The sequence below is a fragment of the Oncorhynchus gorbuscha genome, linkage group LG02, assembly GCF_021184085.1.
Source record: "Oncorhynchus gorbuscha isolate QuinsamMale2020 ecotype Even-year linkage group LG02, OgorEven_v1.0, whole genome shotgun sequence".
Lineage (NCBI taxonomy): Eukaryota > Metazoa > Chordata > Actinopteri > Salmoniformes > Salmonidae > Oncorhynchus > Oncorhynchus gorbuscha.
The window spans coordinates 2,823,223-2,848,836 of record NC_060174.1 but is presented as its reverse complement, the minus strand read 5'-3'; the positions used below and the strand labels follow the sequence as shown (position 1 = coordinate 2,848,836).

The following is a 25,614-nucleotide window of genomic DNA, read 5'->3' as shown; positions in this document are numbered from 1 at the left end:
AAGATTTGAGTAGGTTAGTAAGAAGATTTGAGTAGGTTAGTAAGAAGATTTGAGTAGGTTAGTAAGAAGATTTGAGTAGGTTAGTAAGAAGATTTGAGTAGGTTAGTAAGAAGATTTGAGTAGGTTAGTAAGAAGATTTGAGTAGGTTAGTAAGAAGATTTGAGTAGGTTAGTAAGAGGATTTGAGTAGGTTAGTAAGAAGATTTGAGTAGGTTAGTAAGAAGATTTGAGTAGGTTAGTAAGAAACTCCTGAAGACGTGATGTATCCTGTCAGGCATGAAGAGAACAAGACTGGAGGCGCCAAGTCCTGCTTGTTTAAGGCCCAGCTCTGTCAGGACTTGATTTGGCGTGCGCCCGCAACACCAGGGCTGAGGAAGGAACGCGACAGATGTGGGCCTGTCTCAACCTGTACCTGAGACGTGTTGCTGGGAGGAGAACAGTCTGTGTGTGTGTGTGTGTTGGGAGTGTTGGGTTGGAGTACTTCTGGTGAGAGACGGAGAAGACTCTCTCACACACACACACACACACACACACACACACACACACACACACACACACACACACACACACACACACACACACACACACACACACACACACACACACACACACACACACACACACGTCTTCAGTAGGCTAATGAATGTGCATAAATGCAAGTGTCAACCATTTTACAAGATGTCTCATAATCACACGTTGCTGTTGTCCTCTGGAGTTACATTATATATATATATATATATTATATGGTGAATCCACTATATCTATTGGTGCACACAGCTGGTGTCTCTTGCAGGAATAATCTTTGGAGTCAGGAAGGACGAGGGCGTGGCTGGCTTTTCTAAAGAATGTAATTTATCAAATTACGTTTTTTTTACTTGATAAAAAACAAAACATGAAGTCACCTACCTACCTACTTACCACAGGCAAAGAAGCTTAGTCTTTGTATTCATTGAAAAGAACAACGCTCCCATTTTCTTCTCTGTTGACTCCTTGTCAACTAGTGAATGACTCGGTCTGCCTGCCTGCCTGCCTGCCTGCCTGTCTGCCTGTCTGCCTGCCTGTCTGCCTGCCTGTCTGCCTGCCTGTCTGTCTGCCTGCCTGTGTGTGTCTGCCTGCCTGTCGGTCTGCCTGCCTGTCTGCCTGCCTGTCTGCCTGTCTGCCTGTCTGTCTGTCTGCCTGCCTGCCTGTCTGTCTGTCTGTCTGTCTGTCTGTCTGTCTGCCTGTCTGCCTGCCTGCCTGTCTGTCTGTCTGTCTGTCTGTCTGTCTGCAGAGCTATTTACTCATGCTACCTAATTCTCCCAGAGCATTTTAGAACTTTGCATTGTAATTTCAGAAAATGTCCATAATATATCTGCGATAATAGTAGAATGATAGTGTTTCACAGTGTTACTTACCCACCAAAGTTGTGATTGGCTGGGATATTTACTTACCCACCAGATTTGTGATTGGCTGGGATATTTACTTACCCACCAGAGTTGTGATTGGCTGTGATATTTACTTACCTACCAGTGATTGGCTGTAATATTTCTCCCACAGGAGATCTGTTTGTCAAAATGGGAAAGCTGTTCTGACTTTGTGGCTGTGTTATCTAGTGGAAATCGGGTCAAGTGGCCAATGGAGAAATCTCTCGTGTCATTTCCTGGGTTACTAAAATTCTACACCATTCGCCTAATTTCAGATGTGAGAAAAACAAGCGCTGAATAGTGCTAGCGATTGATCGTACCATCTAAATATCTTCTCAGTAACAACAAATCAACTTTAAACCAGCTGTTGGAAAGTGAAAGGGGCGAAGTCTCCGCCATGTAGCAGGAAATGAGATTCGGGGAGATTCGTTCTGAGCCTGTTGCAAGTCACCTATCTTTCACATAGGGCAGCATTCTAGCACCTTTCAACTTTGTTCCAAACGGCACCCTATTCCCTATATAGTGCACTACTTTGGACCAGAGCCTCATGGGTAGTAAGTACACTGTGTAGGGACTAGGATGCCATTTATTTTATTTTTTTACTCGTGTAATTACATAGTAATACACAAGGGAGTAGTGTGTGTGTGTTAACCTACAGTATGTCAGCAGTCTTCAACAACTATCGCCTTCCTGGGAGGCCACTGTGTGTGTGTGTGTGTTAACCTACAGTATGTCAGCAGTCTTCAACAACTATCGCCTTCCTGGGAGGCCACTGTGTGTGTGTGTGTAATACTATAGTATCTGAGGGGTGATAGAGACTGGTTGGTAAATCAGTAATACTGATAGTGTGTGTGTGTGTGTGTGTGTGTGTGTGTGTGTGTGTGTGTGTGTGTGTGTGTGTGTGTGTGTGTGTGTGTGTGTGTGTGTGTGTGTGTGTGTGTGTGTGTGTGTGTGTGTGTGTGTGTGTGTGTGTGTGTGTGTGTGTGTGTGTGTGTGTGTGTGTGTGTGTGTGTGTGTGTGTGTGTGTGTGTGTGTGTGTGTGTGTGTGTGTGTGTGTGTGTGTGTGTGTGTGTGTGTGTGTGTGTGTGTGTGTGTGTGTGTGTGTGTGTGTGTGTGTGTGTGTGTGTGTGTGTGTGTGTGTGTGTGTGTGTCTTCCAGCAGCAGCTTCTTAGCAAACACAGTGCCAACAGCACATAGTTGCTCAAAGTTTGTGGCTTGAGGGCTGGGATGGCTTATCTTCATCTGTCTGGCAGTGTGTGTGTTAACCTACAGTATGTCAGCAGTCTTCAACAACTATCGTCTTCTGCCTTGATGGTGGCAGATACTGAGAATGGTTTATTTATTATTTAACCTTTATTTAACCAGGCAAGTCAGTTAAGAACAAATTATTATTTTTCAATGACGGCCTGGGAACAGTGGGTTAACTGCCTGTTCAGGGGCAGAACAACAGATTTTTACCTTGTCTGCTCTGGGATTCGATCCTCCAACCTTTTGGTTACTAGACCAACGCTCTAACCACTAGGCTACCTGCCACCTTCCGGTTACTAGACCAACGCTCTAACCACTAGGCTACCTGCTGGTTACTAGTCCAACGCTCTAACCACTAGGCTCCCTGCTGGTTACTAGTCCAACGCTCTAACCACTAGGCTACCTGCTGGTTACTAGTCCAACGCTCTAACCACTAGGCTCCCTGCTGGTTACTAGTCCAACCCTCTAACCACTAGGCTACCTGCTGGTTACTAGTCCAACGCCCTAACCACTAGGCTCCCTGCTGGTTACTAGTCCAACGCTCTAACCACTAGGCTCCCTGCTGGTTACTAGTCCAACCCTCTAACCACTAGGCTACCTGCTGGTTACTAGTCCAACGCCCTAACCACTAGGCTCCCTGCTGGTTACTAGTCCAACGCTCTAACCACTAGGCTACCTGCTGGTTACTAGTCCAACCCTCTAACCACTAGGCTCCCTGCTGGTTACTAGTCCAACACTCTAACCACTAGGCTCCCTGCTGGTTACTAGTCCAACCCTCTAACCACTAGGCTACCTGCTGGTTACTAGTCCAACGCCCTAACCACTAGGCTACCTGCTGGTTACTAGTCCAACGCTCTAACCACTAGGCTCCCTGCTGGTTACTAGTCCAACCCTCTAACCACTAGGCTACCTGCTGGTTACTAGTCCAACCCTCTAACCACTAGGCTCCCTGCTGGTTACTAGTCCAACCCTCTAACCACTAGGCTACCTGCTGGTTACTAGTCCAACCCTCTAACCACTAGGCTCCCTGCTGGTTACTAGTCCAACACTCTAACCACTAGGCTACCTGCTGGTTACTAGACCAACGCTCTAACCACTAGGCTACCTGCTGGTTACTAGTCCAACGCTCTAACCACTAGGCTACCTGCTGGTTACCGGCCCAACGCTCTAACCACTAGGCTACCTGCTGGTTACCGGCCCAATGCTCTAACCACTAGGCTACCTGCTGGTTACCGGCCCAACGCTCTAACCACTAGGCTACCTGCTGGTTACCGGCCCAACGCTCTAACCACTAGGCTACCTGCCACCGTTATGTTTCATACCTTTTTTCCCTTAGCAAAAAAAAATAAAAATTCTGTCTCTCATCCTTTCTCTCTCTCTGTCTGTCTCTCATCCTCTCTCATTCTGTCTCTCATCCTCTCTCTCTTTCCCCCTCTCTCTCTCTCATTCTGTCTCTTTCCCTCCCTCTCTCTCTCTCATTCTCTCTCATTCTGTCTCTCATCCTCTCTCTCTCTCTGTCTGTCTCTCATCCTCTCTCATTCTGTGTCTCATCCTCTCTCTCTTTCCCCCCTCTCTCTCTCTCATTCTGTCTCATCCTCTCTCTCATTCTGTCTCTCATCCTCTCTCTCTCTCTCTCTTTCCCTCCCTCTCTCTCTCTCATTCTGTCTCTTTCCCTCCCTCTCTCTCTCTCATTCTCTCTCATTCTGTCTCTCATCCTCTCTCTCTCTCTGTCTGTCTCTCATCCTCTCTCATTCTGTGTCTCATCCTCTCTCTCTTTCCCCCCTCTATCTCTCTCATTCTGTCTCATCCTCTCTCTCTCTCATTCTGTCTCTCATCCTCTCTCTCTCTCTTTCCCTCCCTCTCTCTCTCTCATTCTGTCTCTCATCCTCTCTCTCATTCTGTCTCTCATCCTCTCTCTCTCTCTCTCATTCTGTCTCTCGCTCTCATCCTCTCTCTCTGTCTGTCTCTCATCCTCTCTAAGTCTGTCTCTCATCCGCTCTCTTTGTCTCTCATTTTCTCTCTCTGTCTGTCTCTCATCCTCTCTCTCTCTGTCTCTCATCCTCTCTCTCTCTCATCCTCTCTCTCTGTCTCTCATCCTCTCTCTCGCTGTCTCTCATCCTCTCTCTCGCTGTCTCTCATCCTCTCTCTCGCTGTCTCTCATCCTCTCTCTCGCTGTCTCTCATCCTCTCTCTCGCTGTCTCTCTCATCCTCTCTCTCTCTGTCTCTCATCCTCTCTCTCGCTGTCTCTCATCCTCTCTCTCGCTGTCTCTCTCATCCTCTCTCTCTCTGTCGCTCTCATCCTCTCTCTCTCTGGCTGTCTCGCTCTCTCTCTCTCTGGCTGTCTCTCTCTCTCTCTGGCTGTCTCTCTCGCTCTCTGGCTGTCTCTCTCTCTCTGGCTGTCTCTCTCTCTCTCTGGCTGTCTCTCTCTCTCTCTGGCTGTCTCTCTCGCTCTCTCTCTCTTTCTCTGGCTGTCTCTCTCTCGCTCTCTCTCTCTTTCTCTGGCTGTCTCTCTCTCTCTGTCTCTCTCATTCCCTCTCTCTCTAGGTCTCTGTCATTCTCTCTCTGTCTCTCTCATTCCCTCTCTGGCTGTCTCTCTCTCTCTGGCTGTCTCTCTCTCTCTGGCTGTCTCTCTCTCTCTGGCTGTCTCTCTCTCTCTGGCTCTCTCTCTCTGGCTGTCTCTCATATCCTCTCTCTGGCTGTCTCTCATCCTCTCTCTCTCTGTCTCTCATCCTCTCTCTCTCTGTCTCTCATCCTCTCTCTCTCTGTCTCTCATCCTCTCTCTCTGTCGCTCTCATTCTCTCTCTCTCTGGCTGTCTCTCTCTCGCTCTCTCTCTCTCTGGCTGTCTCTCTCATTCTCTCTCTCTCTCGGTCTCTGTCTCTCTCATTCTCTCTCTGTCTCTCTCATTCTCTCTCTGGCTGTCTCTCTCTCTCTGGCTGTCTCTCTCTCTCTGGCTGTCTCTCTCTCTCTCTGGCTGTCTCTCTCTCTCTCTGGCTGTCTCTCTCTCTCTCTGGCTGTCTCTCATATCCTCTCTCTCTGTCTCTCATCCTCTCTCTCTCTGTCTCTCATCCTCTCTCTCTCTGTCTCTCATCCTCTCTCTCTCTGTCTCTCATCCTCTCTCTCTCTGTCTCTCATCCTCTCTCTCTCTGTCTCTCATCCTCTCTCGCTGTCTCTCATCCTCTCTCGCTGTCTCTCATCCTCTCTCTCTGGCTGTCTCGCTCTCGCTCTCTGGCTGTCTCGCTCTCGCTCTCTCTCTCTCTCTGGCTGTCTCTCTCTCGCTCTCTCTCCCTCTCTGGCTGTCTCTCTCTCGCTCTCTCTCTCTCTGGCTGTCTCTCTCTCGCTCTCTCTCTCTCTCTCTCTCTGGCTGTCTCTCTCTCTCTCTGGCTGTCTCTCTCTCTCTCTGGCTGTCTCTGGCTGTCTCTCTCTCTCGCTCTCTCGGTCTCTCTCATTCTCTCTCTCTCTGTCTCTCTCTCGCTGTCTCTCTCTCTGGCTGTCTCTCCTATGTTTATGTGTGTTGGAGGAGCTACTCTTGATGAAAGGAAAGGGAGTGTTAGCTAGAGGGATCATCCTGGCACGGAGAAGAGAGGAGACATCTTTTGCCAAGTAAAAGCTAGATTGTGTAATAACATTACAAGTCAGACAGCTGCTGGGATGGGCTCCTTTTCCACTGAAACACAACTTAATAGAGATGGAACTTAATGTGGCATTGTTCTAGAGCAGTGAACACTCTGCCCCGGGGACAATCTTCACAGCACTTCTTACCCTTCAGAACAGAAGTGAACCAGACAAGCAAAGTTTTCCTTCTGTGTTTTTCCATCACGTTTTCTTCACTGGGCGTATCCCAAATAGCCTCCTAATTCCCTATATCTAAAGTAGTGGACTATATAGGGGGCCATTGAGAACGTAATATATATATATATATATATATATATATATATATATATATATATATATATATATATATATGTTTCTTAAACCTTTTTATTTAACGAGGCAAGTCAGTTAAGAACAAATTCATATTTACAATGACGACCTACAAGAAAGGCCTCCTGCAGAGATGGGATAAAAAATAAATAAAAATAAAAATAAAGGACAAAACACACATGACAAGAGAGACACAACAACACTACATAAAGAGAGACCTAAGACAACATAACAAGGCAGCAACACATGACAACACCACAGGGTAGCAACACATGACAACACCACAGGGTAGCAACACATGACAACACCACAGGGTAGCAACACATGACAACACCACAGGGTAGCAACACCACAGGGTAGCAACACCACAGGGTAGCAACACATGACAACACCACAGGGTAGCAACACATGACAACACCACAGGGTAGCAACACATGACAACACCACAGGGTAGCAACACATGACAACACTACAGGGTAGCAACACATGACAACACCACAGGGTAGCAACACCACAGGGTAGCAACACATGACAACACCACAGGGTAGCAACACCACAGGGTAGCAACACATGACAACACCACAGGGTAGCAACACATGACAACACCAAAAGGGTAGCAACACATGACAACACCACAGGGTAGCAACACATGACAACACCACAGGGTAGCAACACCACAGGGTAGCAACACATGACAACACCACAGGGTAGCAACACATGACAACACCACAGGGTAGCAACACCACAAGGTAGCAACACCACAGGGTAGCAACACCACAAGGTAGCAACACCACAGGGTAGCAACACCACAAGGTAGCAACACCACAGGGTAGCAACACCACAGGGTAGCAACACCACAGGGTAACAACACCACAGGGTAGCAACACCACAGGGTAGCAACTCAACAGCACAAAGGGCAAGAAGGTAGAGACACAAAGGGATGAGGGATCTGATTAAGTATGGTAATGGCTAGAAGAATCAGCGGACTTATTTTCTTTCTGATGGCCTTTCTGCTTTCTCACAGCGCCAGTTAGACAGGAAACCTCAGCGTCCCGTTGGCACGGTAGCACCATAGCATTGTGAATGACACATTTTTTTCAGCGAGGACACTACCATTCCTGCAGTCAGTGACTCTGTCAGCCAGGTAGTAGTGGTGGTGAAGAGGATGTTACTGTGGTAACCACCTCTGACCTCTACCGTAAGAGTCAGGAAGACTCATCGAAGATTCGTGACGAAACGCAAGATGAGCGTTGTTGTCAGCCTGAGACACTATGGGGATCCTCTGCCTGTCTTTGGCCATCAAATGGCAACACTGTGTCGTGTCCCCCATGTCTTGGAAGAGGAAAGATGAAATCCAGGCCCAGAGTTAAGGGAGGGACAGTTTATTTTTTATTTTTTTAAGGAGGGCTAATTAAATTGTCCCTGGAGGGACAGGGTCTGTTTTATGGCTCCTCAGAGAGCCGGGCTCCTGCCCCGGAGCCCACCTTAACCAAGAGACATTAAGTAGGTGTGCCCCATCGAACACACACACACACACAGGGCTCAACATTCACGTATTTAATGGGTAGCAATTATACAAAGCTAAAAATGTTGATGCAAAAACCTGTTGTTGAAATGTTTGATTTCATTTCAAAGTTATTTGTGGAAAAATGTTTCTAAGTTGTTTAAAAGCACTACCCTTTATGAGATGCATTACATTCTACACTGTCTTTTCTACGTTGTTTAAAAGCATTTATGAGATGCATTACATTCTACACTGTCTTTTCTACGTTGTTTAAAAGCATTTATGACATGCATTACATTCTACACTGTCTTTTCTACGTTGTTTAAAAGCATTTATGAGATGCATTACATTCTACACTGTCTTTTCTACGTTGTTTAAAAGCACTACCCTTGAGACACTGTCTCTTTAAGAGTGTCACGTTTGAATGAAAACATGTAAGAGATCATTCATATATTATCATTGATCTTCTGAAGAAGCTGTCCATTCTCCTTTCTTTCTGTGCCCGCAAATGTTTAGATAAACTAGTAAAGTTTCCAGGTAGTTAACTAGCTGAGGTAACATGACTGATACTAGTAAAGTTACTAGGTAGTTAACTAGCTGAGGTAACATGACTGATACTAGTAGATTTACTTGGTTGTTAACTAGCTGAGGTAACATGACTGATACTAGTAAAGTTTCCAGGTAGTTAACTAGCTGAGGTAACATGACTGATACTAGTGAAGTTACTAGGTAGTTACCTAGCTGAGGTAACATGACTGATACTAGTAGATTTACTTGGTTGTTAACTAGCTGAGGTAACATGACTAATAATTAGATAACAACCTGGTAACTTCACTAGTTTATCTAAACATCAGTCATGTTACCTCAGCAAGTAAAGTTACTAGGTAGTCCAGTATTGACCTGTCCTCAGTCTCTCCAGTACTGACCTGTCCTCTGTCTCTCCAGTCCTGACCTGTCCTCAGTCTCTCCAGTCCTGACCTGTCCTCAGTCTCTCCAGTACTGACCTGTCCTCAGTCTCTCCAGTCCTGACCTGTCCTCAGTCTCTCCAGTCCTGACCTGTCCTCAGTCTCTCCAGTCCTGACCTGTCCTCAGTCTCTCCAGTCCTGACCTGTCCTCAGTCTCTCCAGTCCTGACCTGTCCTCAGTCTCTCCAGTCCTGACCTGTCCTCAGTCTCTCCAGTCCTGACCTGTCCTCAGTCTCTCCAGTCCTGACCTGTCCTCAGTCTCTCCAGTCCTGACCTGTCCTCAGTCTCTCCAGTCCTGACCTGTCCTCAGTCTCTCCAGTCCTGACCTGTCCTCAGTCTCTCCAGTCCTGACCTGTCCTCAGTCTCTCCAGTCCTGACCTGTCCTCAGTCTCTCCAGTCCTGACCTGTCCTCAGTCTCTCCAGTCCTGACCTGTCCTCAGTCTCTCCAGTCCTGACCTGTCCTCAGTCTCTCCAGTCCTGACCTGTCCTCAGTCTCTCCAGTCCTGACCTGTCCTCTGTCTCTCCAGTATTGACCTGTCCTCTGTCTCTCCAGTACTGACCTGTCCTCTGTCTCTCCAGTACTGACCTGTCCTCTGTCTCTCCAGTACTGACCTGTCCTCTGTCTCTCCAGTACTGACCTGTCCTCTGTCTCTCCAGTACTGACCTGTCCTCTGTCTCTCCAGTACTGACCTGTCCTCTGTCTCTCCAGTACTGACCTGTCCTCTGTCTCTCCAGTACTCTACAGAGCTGAAGAAGCTGTACTGTCAGATCGCCAAGACGTGTCCCATCCAGATCAAGGTGCTGACCAATCCCCCGCAGGGCGCCGTCATCAGAGCCATGCCAGTTTACAAGAAGGCAGAGCACGTCACCGAGGTGGTCAAACGCTGCCCCAACCACGAGCTCAGCCGCGAGTTCAACGACGGTTAGTTAGTTAGTTAGTTAGTTAGTTATGTCTCTCAAACACTCCTAAAGCACCATTGATAACATATTACGCTTTTATAAACTGTAAAATACAGAACATTTTATTTTTGACATTTTAAGCCCACGTATTGGTGTCGAGTCACACATGAACATGCTACATATTTAGCTGTTTTGAGTTCAACAACCGTTAGTTAACTGATCTCATCTAGTTACCTATGGTTTGGGATCACAGGCCTCTGTCTGGGTTTGTTACCCTGCAGATGCTTCCTGTACCATAACAGTTAGTTAGTTAGTTAGTTAGTTAGTTAGTTAGTTAGTTAGTTAGTTAGTTAGTTAGTTAGTTAGTTAGTTAGTTAGTTAGTTAGTTAGTTAGTTAGTTAGTTAGTACCATGACGTTATTAACTCAACTACCTTTGATCACTTATTCATCTTCTCCGATATGAACATGCAGGGTATTTTGCTACTTAATAAATGTATGGTATTTTGTGTCTGTAGGTCAGATAGCCCCTCCCAGTCACCTGATCCGAGTGGAGGGTAACAGCCACTCCCAGTATCTGGAGGACTCCATCACGGGCCGTCAGAGTGTGCTGGTCCCCTACGAGCCCCCCCAGGTAGGCTACAGTACTCCCATCTGCCCCCCCCAGGTAGGCTACAGTACTCCCATCTACCCCCCCCAGGTAGGCTACAGTACTCCCATCTGCCCCCCCCCCCCCCCACCAGGTAGGCTACAGTACTCCCATCTGCCCCCTTACAACCCCCCCCAGGTAGGCTACAGTACTCCCATCTGCCCCCTTACAACCCCCCCAGGTAGGCTACAGTACTCCCATCTGCCCCCTTACAACCCCCCAGGTAGGCTACAGTACTCCCTGTCTGCCCCCCATACAACCCCCCCCCCAGGTGGGCTACAGTACTCCCCTGTCTGCCCTCCTTACAAGCCCCCACCCCCAGGCAGTGTAGAGTCAGCCCTGTCCCCCATATCACCACCAAGCCCCCCCCCCCCAGCCCTGGCGACAGACCGTCTCCAACCCCTGTCCCCCTTGTCTCTCCCCTGTCCCCTCTGTCATCACAGTGTCACAACCAGCACTCTAATCCATCCGTCTGCAACACCCTACGTGTCTCAGACAGGGTCACATTAGGGTCTGTGGCCCCTGAACTTCTGTAGAGCTGGCTATCCTCACGTTCTGGCCCTCTCATCCAATCAGTCAGTGACAGTCAGCCCAGCAGCTGGTGTCCTCAGCAGCCCCTCACCCCTACTGGGCCCATACTGTGTTCCTGTGTCCTCAACAGCCCCTCACCCCTACTGGGCCCATACTGTGTCCTCAACAGCCCCTCACCCCTACTGGGCCCATACTGTGTCCTCAACAGCCCCTCACCCTACTGGGCCCATACTGTCTCCTCTCTGTGTGTTAATGTCTCCTCTCTGTGTGTTAATGTCTCCTCTGTCTCCTCTCTGTGTGCTAATGTCTCCTCTCTGTGTGTTAATGTCTCCTCTCTGTGTGTTAATGTCTCCTCTCTGTGTGTTAATGTCTCCTCTCTGTGTGTTAATGTCTCCTCTGTGTGTGTTAATGTCTCCTCTCTGTGTGTTAATGTCTCCTCTCTGTGTGCTAATGTCTCCTCTCTGTGTGCTAATGTCTCCTCTCTGTGTGCTAATGTCTCCTCTCTGTGTGCTAATGTCTCCTCTCTGTGTGTTAATGTCTCCTCTCTGTGTGTTAATGTCTCCTCTGTGAGTTAATGTCTCCTATCTGTGTGTTAATGTCTCCTCTGTCTCCTCTCTGTGTGTTAATGTCTCCTCTCTGTGTGTTAATGTCTCCTCTGTGTGTTAATGTCTCCTCTCTGTGTGTTAATGTCTCCTCTCTGTGTGCTAATGTCTCCTCTCTGTCTCCTCTCTGTGTGTTAATGTCTCCTCTTCCAGGTGGGCACAGAGTTCACCACCATACTGTATAACTTCATGTGCAACTCCAGCTGTGTAGGAGGCATGAACCGACGCCCTATCCTCATCATCGTCACCCTGGAAGCCAGAGAGTAAGACATTTTGTTTTGTTTTCAGTGGCAACCAGTGTTGCAATATTCTGGAAACTCCCGGAATCAGGAGTGGGAATCCTCCAAATGGGATTTATGGGAAAAAAAATAGTAAATAAATTGATCCCACCTCCTCATAGATGGTAAAAAGTCTTATCGTCTGTCTCTCTCTCTCGCCACCTAGTGGTCAGGTGCTGGGTCGGCGCTGCTTCGAGGCCAGGATCTGTGCGTGTCCTGGTCGGGACCGCAAGGCGGACGAGGACAGCATCCGCAAGCAGCATGTTACTGATGGAACAAAGAGCAGTGAGGGTATGAAACGCCGTAAGTAGTGCTGGGAGCTGCTGGAGGACTCTGCATTATACTACACTCTGCACGCTGCCAGCCCCTCGGCTGAGGAGGACTGACTCTGCATTATACTACACTCTGCCAGCCCCTCCGCTGTGCTGTCTCTTCCTGCTCTGCCTCTTCCTGCTCTGCCTCTTCCTGCTCTGCCTCTTCCTGCTCTGCACTGTGCCGTCTCGTGCTCTGCCTCTTCCTGCTCTGCCTCTTCCTGCTCTGCCTCTTCCTGCTCTGCACTGTGCCGTCTCGTGCTGCCTCTTCCTGCTCTGCCTCTTCCTGCTCTGCCTCTTCCTGCTCTGCCTCTTCCTGCTCTGCCTCTTCCTGCTCTGCCTCTTCCTGCTCTGCCTCTTCCTGCTCTGCCTCTTCCTGCTCTGCACTGCGTCGTCTCATGCTGCCTCTTCCTGCTCTGCCTCTTCCTGCTCTGCACTGCGTCGTCTCATGCTGCCTCTTCCTGCTCTGCCTCTTTCTGCTCTGCCTCTTCCTGCTCTGCTCTTGTTTTCCATCCTACGCTTGCTGAGGTTAATACGTAAGATAAAATTAGCATCATCTCAGGTGCACCAGCCCAGGTACTTACCAGACCTCTGTCCCCCTCCCCCAGCCTTCCACCAGGTCTCTCATGGTATCCAGATGTCCTCCATCAAGAAGAGAAGATCCACAGATGAGGAAGTGTTCTGTCTGCCTGTAAGTGTCAACAGTCTGGACACATTCCTCTTGTCATTCAGCTGGGATTTCCCCAGGGAATTAGTTGACACTATGGAATTGATTGACCCTGTGAAGTTCTGATACTGTCTGTTCTATAGAAATAGAACCCAGATGAACATATAACAGTCTCGTTGGGTACAGGAGGAAGAAAACATTTATTAGGGGAGCGTTTCAAAATAAGAGCCCGAACTTCAGAATAAAAGTCCTCTGTCCATACTGGCAAAAGCAACCCTGTTATATACGTTAATATATACAAAAGTATGTGGACACCCCTTCAAATTAGTGGATTTGGCTATTTCATCCACACCCGTTGCTGACAGGTGTATAAAATCAAGCACACAGCCATGCAATCTCCATGGACAAACAATGGCAGTATAACAGCCTTACTGAAGAGCTCAGTGACTTTCAACGTGGCACTGTCATAGGATGCCACCTTTCCAACAAGTCAGTTTGTCAAATTACTGTCCTGCTAGAGCTGCCCCGGTCAACTATAAGTGCTGTTGTGAAGTGGAAACATCTAGGAGCAACAACGGCTCATCCACAAAGTGGTAGGCCACGCAAGATCCCAGAACGGAACCGTCGAAGTGTTGAAGCGCGTAGCTCGTAAAAATAGTCTGTCCTCGGCAGATGCCAGGAGAAGGCGCCCTGCCCCAATGCGTAGGGCCAACTGTAAAGTTTAGTGGAGTGGAGGAGGAATAATGCTCTGTAGTTGTTTTTCATGGTTCAGGCCCCTTAGTTCCAGTGAAGGGAAATCTTAACGTTACAGCATACAATGACATTCTAGATGATTCTGTGCTTCCAACTTTGTGTCAACAGTTTGCCTGATTCAGCATGACAATGCCCCCGTGCACAAAGCGAGGTCCATGCAGCATGCAGAAATGTTTGTTGAGATCGGTGTGGAAGAACTTGACTGTCTGGGCACAGAGCCCTGACATCAACCCCATCGAACACCTTTGGGATGAATTGGATGTTCCAACATCTAGTGGAAAGCCTTCCCAGAAGAGTGGAGGCTGTTATAGCAGCAATGTTCCAACATCTAGTGGAAAGCCTTCCCAGAAGAGTGGAGGCTGTTATAGCAGCAAAGGGGAGACCAACTCTATATTAATTACTTCCCAGAAGAGTGGAGGCTGTTATAGCAGCAATGTTCCAACATCTAGTGGAAAGCCATCCCAGAAGAGTGGAGGCTGTTATAGCAGCAAAGGGGGGGACCAACTCCATATTAATGCCCATGATTTTGGAATGAGATGTTCCAGGAGCAGGTGTCCACATACTTTTGGTCATATAGTGAATGTTTTCTATCAAACAATATAATATACATATGTGTGCATTACATTAATCTTGTGAAGTGTCCCAGCTGCTAACCAACCCCTCTCTCTCTCTCTCTGTAGATTAAAGGCCGTGAAATCTATGAGATTTTGGTGAAAATCAAAGAGTCTCTGGAACTCATGCAGTTTCTGCCTCAGCACACTGTAGAGTCATACAGGCAACAGCAGCAGAACCTCCTGCAGAAACAGTGAGTACTACTCTCTGACAGACAGACAGATACATACTGGAGTCCACTAGCACCTACCTACTCTCTGACAGACAGATACATACTGGAGTGCACTAGCACCTACCTACTCTCTGACAGACAGATACATACTGGAGTCCACTAGCACCTACCTACTCTCAGACAGACAGATACATACTGGAGTCCACTAGCACCTACCTACTCTCTGACAGACAGACAGATACATACTGGAGTCCACTAGCACCTACCTACTCTCTGACAGACAGATACATACTGGAGTCCACTAGCACCTACCTACTCTCAGACAGACAGATACATACTGGAGTCCACTAGCACCTACCTACTCTCTGACAGACAGACAGATACATACTGGAGTCCACGAGCACCTACCTACTCTCTGACAGACAGACAGATACATACTGGAGTCCACTAGCACCTACCTACTCTCTGACAGACAGACAGATACATACTGGAGTCCACTAGCACCTACCTACTCTCTGACAGACAGACAGATACATACTGGAGTCCACTAGCACCTACCTACTCTCTGACAGACAGACAGATACATACTGGAGTCCACTAGCACCTACCTACTCTCTGACAGACAGACAGATACATACTGGAGTCCACTAGCACCTACCTACTCTCTGACAGACAGACAGATACATACTGGAGTCCACTAGCACCTACCTACTCTCTGACAGACAGACAGATACATACTGGAGTCCACTAGCACCTACCTACTCTCAGACAGACAGATACATACTGTAGTCCTCTGTTCTAGTAGATAAAGGGTTACTGTCCTCTGTTCTAGTAGATAAAGGGTTACACTGTCCTCTGTTCTATTAGATAAAGGGTTACTGTCCTCTGTTCTATTAGATAAAGGGTTACTGTCCTCTGTTCTATTAGATAAAGGGTTACTGTCCTCCCCTCTGTTCTATTAGATAAAGGGTTACTGTCCCCCCCTCTGTTCTAGTAGATAAAGGGTTACTGTCCTCTGTTCTAGTAGATAAAGGGTTACTGTCCTCTGTTCTATTAGATAAAGGGTTACTGTCCTCTGTTCTATTAGATAAAGGGTTACCGTCCTCTGTTCTATTAGATAAAGGGTTACTGTCCTCTGTTCTATTAGATAAAGGGTTACTGTCCTCTGTTCTAGTAGATAAAGGGTTACTGTCCTCCCCTCTGTTCTATTAGATAAAGGGTTACTGTCCTCTGTTCTAGTAGATAAAGGGTTACTGTCCTCTGTTATATTAGATAAAGGGTTACTGTCCTCTGTTCTAGTAGATAAAGGGTTACTGTCCTCCCCTCTGTTCTATTAGATAAAGGGTTACTGTCCTCTGTTCTATTAGATAAAGGGTTACTGTCCTCTGTTCTATTAGATAAAGGGTTACTGTCCTCTGTTCTATTAGATAAAGGGTTACTGTCCTCTGTTCTAGTAGATAAAGGGTTACTGTCCTCCCCTCTGTTCTATTAGATAAAGGGTTACTGTCCTCTGTTCTAGTAGATAAAGGGTTACTGTCCTCCCCTCTGTTCTATTGGATAAAGGGTTACTGTCCTCTGTTCTATTAGATTAAGGGTTACTGTCCTCTGTTCTAGTAGATAAAGGGTTACTGTCCTCCCCTCTGTTCTATTGGATAAAGGGTTACTGTCCTCTGTTCTATTAGATAAAGGGTTACTGTCCTCCCCTCTGTTCTATTAGATAAAGGGTTACTGTCCTCTGTTCTATTAGATAAAGGGTTACTGTCCTCTGTTCTATTAGATAAAGGGTTACTGTCCTCTGTTCTAGTAGATAAAGGGTTACTGTCCTCTGTTCTAGTAGATAAAGGGTTACTGTCCTCCCCTCTGTTCTATTAGATAAAGGGTTACTGTCCTCTGTTCTATTAGATAAAGGGTTACTGTCCTCCCCTCTACTCTAGTAGATAAAGGGTTACTGTATGAAGAAACTAGCAATGCTGCTTCCTCCTCTCTCCTGAACCCCCGGGCTGAAACCACTGAGCTAGAAGGCTTGCAACACTAGTGTGACCACTACGCTTGGTAACAAAGTCCTTCAGATGACCTTCTGCTCTAAGGTTGACATTTGAACTTGATTCACTTGTTTTGCCTATGAACTAAAAGACTGTGTCCTGCAGCATTCTACGCTTATTCTTAGAGCCGTATTCTCTTATTTAATAAAGGGAAAGCACCTAAGTTGTGAAATGTTTGTTTTACTTTTTATTTTGGACTCACCACCACCCTGATTTGAGCTCGTTTGGTGGAATATATTGGCTGTTATTGAGATGTAGAGTTGCGTAACATTGAGTACTAACAGTAATGATATTTGAGCTGAGTGAAGACATCAGCATGATGACTATTTGGATAAGGCTTAAGACCATGGCTGTTTTGACAAATTAATAGTTTTGCTTTTTGGTCACTCACTACATTAGAACCTATGCTCTGTTTTCCAAGCCTGAGCATCAGAACCTACGCTCTGTTTTACAAGCCTGAGCATCAGAACCTACGCTCTGTCTTCCAAGCCTGAGCATCAGAACCTACGCTCTGTTTTCCAAGCCTGAGCATCAGAACCTACGCTCTGTTTTACAAGCCTGAGCATCAGAACCTACGCTCTGTCTTCCAAGCCTGAGCATCAGAACCTACGCTCTGTTTTCCAAGCCTGAGCATCAGAACCTACGCTCTGTTTTCCAAGCCTGAGCATCAGAACCTCGGCTCTGTTTTCCAAGCCTGAGCATCAGAACCTACGCTCTGTTTTCCAAGCCTGAGCATCAGAACCTCGGCTCTGTTTTCCAAGCCTGAGCATCAGAACCTCGGCTCTGTTTTCCAAGCCTGAGCATCAGAACCTACGCTCTGTTGTACAAGCCTGAGCATCAGAACTTACGCTCTGTTTTCCAAGCCTGAGCATCAGAACCTACGCTCTGTTGTACAAGCCTGAGCATCAGAACCTACGCTCTGTTTTCCAAGCCTGAGCATCAGAACCTACGCTCTGTTTTCCAAGCCTGAGCATCAGAACCTACGCTCTGTTGTACAAGCCTGAGCATCAGAACCTACGCTCTGTTTTCCAAGCCTGAGCATCAGAACCTAGGCTCTGTTTTCCAAGCCTGAGCATCAGAACCTACGCTCTGTTTTACAAGCCTGAGCATCAGAACCTCGGCTCTGTTTTCCAAGCCTGAGCATCAGAACCTACTCTCTGCTGTACAAGCCTGAGCATCAGAACCTACGCTCTATTGTACAAGCCTGAGCATCAGAACCTACGCTCTGTTTTACAAGCCTGAGCATCAGAACCTCGGCTCTGTTTTCCAAGCCTGAGCATCAGAACCTACTCTGTTGGCCTCAATAGACTAATGGAAACGCCTTCAGGTGCTCTGCCAGGTTGCACAACAGCAGCCGTTTCCAGATCCCTTATCCAGTCAGTCCCAGTAATTGGCTTGAGTGTTTTCATACACTCTCATACACAAATGCCGCCCTCCCTCTCCCACATTGAGGGGCGGACTAGCCATCTGGCATTTCAGGCAACTGCTAGTCCATTTTTAGCCCAGTGGGCCAGTCTAACTTGTTTTTTTTTTGGCGCAAAATGATCAATATCTGGTTAATAAATGGGACCGGTGTGGGGGCATTGAGGGGGAAACAATTGTTCCGGCGTGTTAGAAATGCCAGGGCCGATTTCTGGTCCCAGTCCGCCCCTGCCCTCAGTCCTCGCCCATTCAGTTTAAGGGCTGGGGAGAAAAAGGCGGTTATCTGTAAATTATAGTTTTAAATAGTGTGCTGCTTTCTTTGACGCCCTATGATAATTACTGCCTTTGTTATCGTTTCTCATTTAGAGAACTGGCAGACTCTCTGACATAATGCTTACATTTGCTTTAAAAAAAAATCCTGGTTTGAAAAGCCTGTTTTAGGCGTAGCCCATTTTATGTTTTACTGTTAGTTTGGGTTCTGTCTTCCTGCTCTCTGGCGCCCCCATCCACAATGTGGCGGGGTGTGGCAGTGCAGCATGTATGACACACTAGAGGGCAGGGGCTTTAAGTAAGGGCAGGGCCCAGTGGGTTTATATGCTGCAATGCTGTCACAGGTTAATTTCATAAGAACAGAACAGTATTTAGCCTACACTATACTTTACACTATTCATGTTTTGGGGATTATTTTCAACATTCTCAAACTCAACAAACTGGTCAGAACAGCTGTACTTATTCTAGACTGAAAATGTGTAGTCTGTAGCATAGTTGACTGGACTGTGTTCTAGATTGTTCTCTAATCAGATCCTCATGCCCCTTCTCTGCAAACTGTTGCTTTATTCTGATCCTGTTGCTTCACTCTCTTCTCCATGACCTTTCACCTGTATTATTCCTAACCCCAGTAGCGTTCTTCACATATCAAATCAAAACTCCTGCCAGAAGGTGTTTTGCTCTATGGACAGTCAAGTCCATAGTCTCCCGATTTATGATACTATGGCTGTCTAATAGTGCCCTCTTCTGGAGGGGAATGTTACTGCACTGAAATGGCCATCATTTATTTTCTTCTTCAATACTGTGTTTCCAAATGCCTCTGTTTCTCTATTTTGTAACTCTCTCCTCTTAACTTTTGAGTTTCTACTGGTTTATTTCTCTGGTTTCTGTTTCCTACTCTCCTAAAGTGAGTCCTTACTTTCTTCTCCCTCTCTTCTCTGGTTTCTGTCTGCAGTCTGCTTAAAGCCCGGCTACGTTCAGAGCTCCTGGAACCCCTAACGGCAGAGCAGAGGAGACGATGCAGTACCTCCTGAGACTCACCTCATCCTCACATTCCTCCTCCCTTCAGTTTCCTCTGTCCTCGTCCCTTCAGTTCCCTCTGTCCTCGTCCCTTCAGTTCCCTCTGTCCTCGTCCCTTCAGTTCCCTCTGTCCTCGTCCCTTCAGTTCCCTCTGTCCTCGTCCCTTCAGTTCCCTCTGTCCTCGTCCCTTCAGTTCCCTCTGTCCTCGTCCCTTCAGTTCCCTCTGTCCTCGTCCCTTCAGTTCCCTCTGTCCTCGTCCCTTCAGTTTCCTCTGTCCTCGTCCCTTCAGTTCCCTCGCTCCTCAAACCTCAGCCACAATCAGATTAGGGGCTCCTCTATCTTGCTCTCTCTCTCTCCCTCTTTCAGGGCTCTTTCTAATATTCTCTCTCCTCCCTCCCTCTATTTCTACCTCTCTGTCTCTCCTTCCTTCTCTACGATTCTGCCGCTATTGAAACTCTCACATTCTCCAAACAGAGTTAAATAAACAGATAAACAGTCTGTTGGTGCTCCATGTTCATGAAATAAAACATTTTTTTTTTCCTATTCATTACTTCTGTAACACATATGTTAAAAGTTGAGTCTGTCTGGCAAGTACTCTGCATACCAGTCTACTGATAAGATGCTGTCACATTAGAAAAGTGAGATATTAAGAAGTTTTGCATGACAGATTTTTAAAAAATGTTTTAAATAAGAAACTTTGTAGCTGTGTGGCAACACCAGTCTCAAACAGCAGAGGGCGCTTTTGAGTTATTCAAAATTCAGTTTGTTTCATTAAAATGTTTTACATTTGAGTCCTTTAGCAGACGCTCTTATCCAGAGCCACTTACAGTAGTGAGTGTATACATTTATTTTATTTTTTCTCATATTGGTCCTACGCGGGAATCGAACCCACAACCCTGGCGTTGCAACCGCCATGCTCTACAGCCTGTGTCACACGGGAACCCCATGGTCAGCGATTAGGCTATACAGCACATAACCTATATCCTGTTTAAAGCACCATTCATGTCTTTTGTTGCTTTTTAAGTTTGTGTTGCTGATGGTAAAAATGACGCTAGTAATTGAGTTATGGATACAGTCTACTTGTATTGCAGTCCGAACCCGTCCATAGTATCCGCCTCTCGGCTGACCTCTCCTCCTATTGGCTGGGGCTGGTCAGGAACCAGGCACTAGTGTTTTTCTTACAAGACTTCACTTGTCTATGGATTGAGCTTTTGTTGTTTTGTCTTTGGAGCTGGACTCAAACCTAACGGTGTGTTCCCCATGACACCCTATTCTCTATATAATTACTATTTTTAACCAGAGCCTTATGGCAGTCCTAGGTAGAGCCCTGTTGGCAGTCCTAGGTAGAGCCCCGTTGCCAGTCCTAGGTAGAGCCCCGTTGCCAGTCCTAGGTAGAGCCCCGTTGCCAGTCCTAGGTAGAGCCCCGTGGCCAGTCCTAGGTAGAGCCCCGTGGCAGTCCTAGGTAGAGCCCTGTTGGCAGTCCTAGGTAGAGCCCCGTGGCCAGTCCTAGGTAGAGCCCCGTGGCAGTCCTAGGTAGAGCCCCGTGGCAGTCCTAGGTAGAGCCCTGTTGGCAGTCCTAGGTAGAGCCCCGTGGCAGTCCTAGGTAGAGCCTTATTGGCAGTCCTAGGTAGAGCCCTGTTGGCAGTCCTAGGTAGAGCCCTGTTGGCAGTCCTAGGTAGAGCCCTGTTGGCAGTCCTAGGTAGAGCCCTGTTGGCAGTCCTAGGTAGAGCCCTGTTGGCAGTCCTAGGTAGAGCCCTGTTGGCAGTCCTAGGTAGAGCCCTGTTGGCAGTCCTAGGTAGAGCCCCGTGGCAGTCCTAGGTAGAGCCCCGTGGCAGTCCTAGGTAGAGCCCCGTGGCAGTCCTAGGTAGAGCCCCGTGGCAGTCCTAGGTAGAGCCCCGTGGCAGTCCTAGGTAGAGCCCTGTTGGCAGTCCTAGGTAGAGCCCTGTTGGCAGGCCTAGGTAGAGCCCCGTGGCAGTCCTAGGTAGAGCCCCGTGGCAGTCCTAGGTAGAGCCCCGTGGCAGTCCTAGGTAGAGCCCCGTGGCAGTCCTAGGTAGAGCCCCGTGGCAGTCCTAGGTAGAGCCCTGTTGGCAGTCCTAGGTAGAGCCCCGTGGCAGTCCTAGGTAGAGCCCCGTTGGCAGTCCTAGGTAGAGCCCCGTGGCAGTCCTAGGTAGAGCCCCGTGGCAGTCCTAGGTAGAGCCCTGTTGGCAGTCCTAGGTAGAGCCCTGGTGGCAGTCCTAGGTAGAGCCCTGTTGGCAGTCCTGGGTAGAGCCCTGTTGGCAGTCCTGGGTAGAGCCCTGTGGCAGTCCTAGGTAGAGCACCGTGGCAGTCCTAGGTAGAGCACCGTGGCAGTCCTAGGTAGAGCACCGTGGCAGTCCTAGGTAGAGCACCGTGGCAGTCCTAGGTAGAGCACCGTGGCAGTCCTAGGTAGAGCCCCGTGGATCCTGGTCAAAAGTAGTTCATAACAAAAGGAATAGGGTGCCATTTGGGACTCAGTAGTGTTATGGGGAGAGATGCCATTTGGGACTCAGTAGTGTTATGGGGAGAGGTGCCATTTGGGGCTCAGTAGTGTTACGGGGAGAGATGCCATTTGGGGCTCAGTAGTGTTATGGGGAGAGGTGCCATTTGCGAGGCACATCAGTAGTGTTATGGGGAGAGATGCCATTTGGGACTCAGTAGTGTTACGGGGAGAGGTGCCATTTGGGAGGCACATCAGTAGTGTTATGGGGAGAGGTGCCATTTGGGGCTCAGTAGTGTTACGGGGAGAGATGCCATTTGGGACTCAGTAGTGTTATGGGGAGAGGTGCCATTTGGGAGGCACATCAGTAGTGTTATGGGGAGAGGTGCCATTTGGGACTCAGTAGTGTTATGGGGAGAGGTGCCATTTGGGACTCAGTAGTGTTATGGGGAGAGGTGCCATTTGGGACTCAGTAGTGTTATGGGGAGAGGTGCCATTTGGGACTCAGTAGTGTTATGGGGAGAGGTGCCATTTGGGACTCAGTAGTGTTATGGGGAGAGGTGCCATTTGGGACTCAGTAGTGTTATGGGGAGAGGTGCCATTTGGGACTCAGTAGTGTTATGGGGAGAGGTGCCATTTGGGACTCAGTAGTGTTATGGGGAGAGGTGCCATTTGGGACTCAGTAGTGTTATGTGGAGAGGTGCCATTTGGGACTCAGTAGTGTTATGGGGAGAGGTGCCATTTGGGACTCAGTAGTGTTATGTGGAGAGGTGCCATTTGGGACTCAGTAGTGTTATGGGGAGAGGTGCCATTTGGGAGGCACATCAGTAGTGTTATGGGGAGAGGTGCCATTTGGGACTCAGTAGTGTTATGGGGAGAGGTGCCATTTGGGAGGCACATCAGTAGTGTTATGGGGAGAGGTGCCATTTGGGACTCAGTAGTGTTATGGGGAGAGGTGCCATTTGGGACTCAGTAGTGTTATGGGGAGAGGTGCCATTTGGGACTCAGTAGTGTTATGGGGAGAGGTGCCATTTGGGACTCAGTAGTGTTATGGGGAGAGGTGCCATTTGGGACTCAGTAGTGTTATGGGGAGAGGTGCCATTTGGGACTCAGTAGTGTTATGGGGAGAGGTGCCATTTGGGACTCAGTAGTGTTATGGGGAGAGGTGCCATTTGGGACTCAGTAGTGTTATGGGGAGAGGTGCCATTTGGGACTCAGTAGTGTTATGGGGAGAGGTGCCATTTGGGACTCAGTAGTGTTATGTGGAGAGGTGCCATTTGGGACTCAGTAGTGTTATGGGGAGAGGTGCCATTTGGGACTCAGTAGTGTTATGTGGAGAGGTGCCATTTGGGACTCAGTAGTGTTATGGGGAGAGGTGCCATTTGGGAGGCACATCAGTAGTGTTATGGGGAGAGGTGCCATTTGGGACTCAGTAGTGTTATGGGGAGAGGTGCCATTTGGGAGGCACATCAGTAGTGTTATGTGGAGAGGTGCCATTTGGGAGGCACATCAGTAGTGTTATGGGGAGAGGTGCCATTTGGGAGGCACATCAGTAGTGTTATGGGGAGAGGTGCCATTTGGGACTCAGTAGTGTTATGGGGAGAGGTGCCATTTGGGAGGCACATCAGTAGTGTTATGGGGAGAGGTGCCATTTGGGAGGCACATCAGTAGTGTTATGGGGAGAGGTGCCATTTGGGACTCAGTAGTGTTATGGGGAGAGGTGCCATTTGGGAGGCACATCAGTAGTGTTATGTGGAGAGGTGCCATTTGGGAGGCACATCAGTAGTGTTATGGGGAGAGGTGCCATTTGGGAGGCACATCAGTAGTGTTATGGGGAGAGGTGCCATTTGGGACTCAGTAGTGTTATGGGGAGAGGTGCCATTTGGGAGGCACATCAGTAGTGTTATGGGGAGAGGTGCCATTTGGGAGGCACATCAGTAGTGTTATGGGGAGAGGTGCCATTTGGGAGGCACATCAGTAGTGTTATGGGGAGAGGTGCCATTTGGGAGGCACATCAGTAGTGTTATGGGGAGAGGTGCCATTTGGGAGGCACATCAGTAGTGTTATGGGGAGAGGTGCCATTTGGGAGGCACATCAGTAGTGTTATGGGGAGAGGTGCCATTTGGGACTCAGTAGTGTTATGGGGAGAGGTGCCATTTGGGAGGCACATCAGTAGTGTTATGGGGAGAGGTGCCATTTGGGAGGCACATCAGTAGTGTTATGGGGAGAGGTGCCATTTGGGAGGCACATCAGTAGTGTTATGGGGAGAGGTGCCATTTGGGAGGCACATCAGTAGTGTTATGGGGAGAGGTGCCATTTGGGACTCAGTAGTGTTATGGGGAGAGGTGCCATTTGGGAGGCACATCAGTAGTGTTATGGGGAGAGGTGCCATTTGGGAGGCACATCAGTAGTGTTATGGGGAGAGGTGCCATTTGGGAGGCACATCAGTAGTGTTATGGGGAGAGGTGCCATTTGGGACTCAGTAGTGTTATGGGGAGAGGTGCCATTTGGGAGGCACATCAGTAGTGTTATGGGGAGAGGTGCCATTTGGGACTCAGTAGTGTTATGGGGAGAGGTGCCATTTGGGAGGCACATCAGTAGTGTTATGTGGAGAGGTGCCATTTGGGACTCAGTAGTGTTATGGGGAGAGGTGCCATTTGGGAGGCACATCAGTAGTGTTATGGGGAGAGGTGCCATTTGGGACTCAGTAGTGTTATGGGGAGAGGTGCCATTTGGGAGGCACATCAGTAGTGTTATGTGGAGAGGTGCCATTTGGGACTCAGTAGTGTTATGGGGAGAGGTGCCATTTGGGAGGCACATCAGTAGTGTTACGGGGAGAGGTGCCATTTGGGAGGCACATCAGTAGTGTTACGGGGAGAGGTGCCATTTGGGAGGCACATCAGTAGTGTTATGGGGAGAGGTGCCATTTGGGAGGCACATCAGTAGTGTTATGTGGAGAGGTGCCATTTGGGAGGCACATCAGTAGTGTTATGGGGAGAGATGCCATTTGGGACTCAGTAGTGTTATGGGGAGAGGTGCCATTTGGGACTCAGTAGTGTTATGTGGAGAGGTGTATAATCACTGTGATCATGCTGGTCATGTTGTATACGGTCACTGCAGGACAGTTTGTTTTGTTGTTTTTGTTTAATTTTCTGAAAGATATTTAGCATTTATTTAGGATTGACAGATTCATGACACACATATGCCTATATGTACAGAGAGCAGATTCTACGGAGAACTTTCTTTTTGACTGTTTGAAACAGAGTGTTGTGATGCATGGCTGTTGCGGTTCGTTTGGTCTGTCAGAACTCAATAAATGTATTTTCTGCTTTGACTTTTCCTTCTCGTTTTTTCCTCTTACATCACTTCATCTCTTCGTCTCTTACATCACTTCATCTCTTAATTTGCAAAACAAGGAACCCACAGCTCAAACACATGATGCCACTCAGGTCAGATCAGCTTTATACAACATTATACCCCCATTCTAGGATGATAGATGTAATCTACAGGATGATAGATGTAATCTACAGGATGATAGATGTAATCTACAGGATGATAGATGTAATCTACAGGATGATAGATGTAATCTACTCCTCCATTAGGATGATATATGTAATCTACAGGATGGTAGATGTAATCTACAGGATGATAGATGTAATCTACTCCTCCACTAGGATGATAGATGTAATCTACAGGATGATAGATGTAATCTACTCCTCCATTAGGATGATAGATGTAATCTACTCCTCCACTAGGATGATAGATGTAATCTACAGGATGATAGATGTAATCTACTCCTCCACTAGGATGATAGATGTAATCTACAGGATGATAGATGTAATCTACTCCTCCATTAGGATGATAGATGTAATCTACAGGATAATAGATGTAATCT

General features: G+C 47.8%; 1 protein-coding gene across 7 annotated transcripts in view; it reads left to right on the top strand.

The window, feature by feature from the left end:
- tp63 (tumor protein p63) overlaps positions 1-25,614 on the top strand; it is a 137,338-nt gene that overhangs the window by 93,136 nt on the left and 18,588 nt on the right. For 4 of the 7 annotated variants that reach the window (XM_046299656.1, XM_046299654.1, XM_046299658.1 and 1 more), the window contains 6 exons: positions 9,776-9,962; positions 10,457-10,572; positions 11,874-11,983; positions 12,165-12,301; positions 12,918-13,000; positions 14,410-14,534. In XM_046299656.1, the coding sequence (XP_046155612.1) occupies positions 9,776-9,962; positions 10,457-10,572; positions 11,874-11,983; positions 12,165-12,301; positions 12,918-13,000; positions 14,410-14,534 (758 nt within the window). Of the gene's footprint in view, positions 1-9,775; positions 9,963-10,456; positions 10,573-11,873; positions 11,984-12,164; positions 12,302-12,917; positions 13,001-14,409; positions 14,535-19,199; positions 22,145-25,614 lie in introns of those variants that run through there. The other 3 variants (XM_046299655.1, XM_046299657.1, XM_046299660.1) reach the window with 2 other exon arrangements.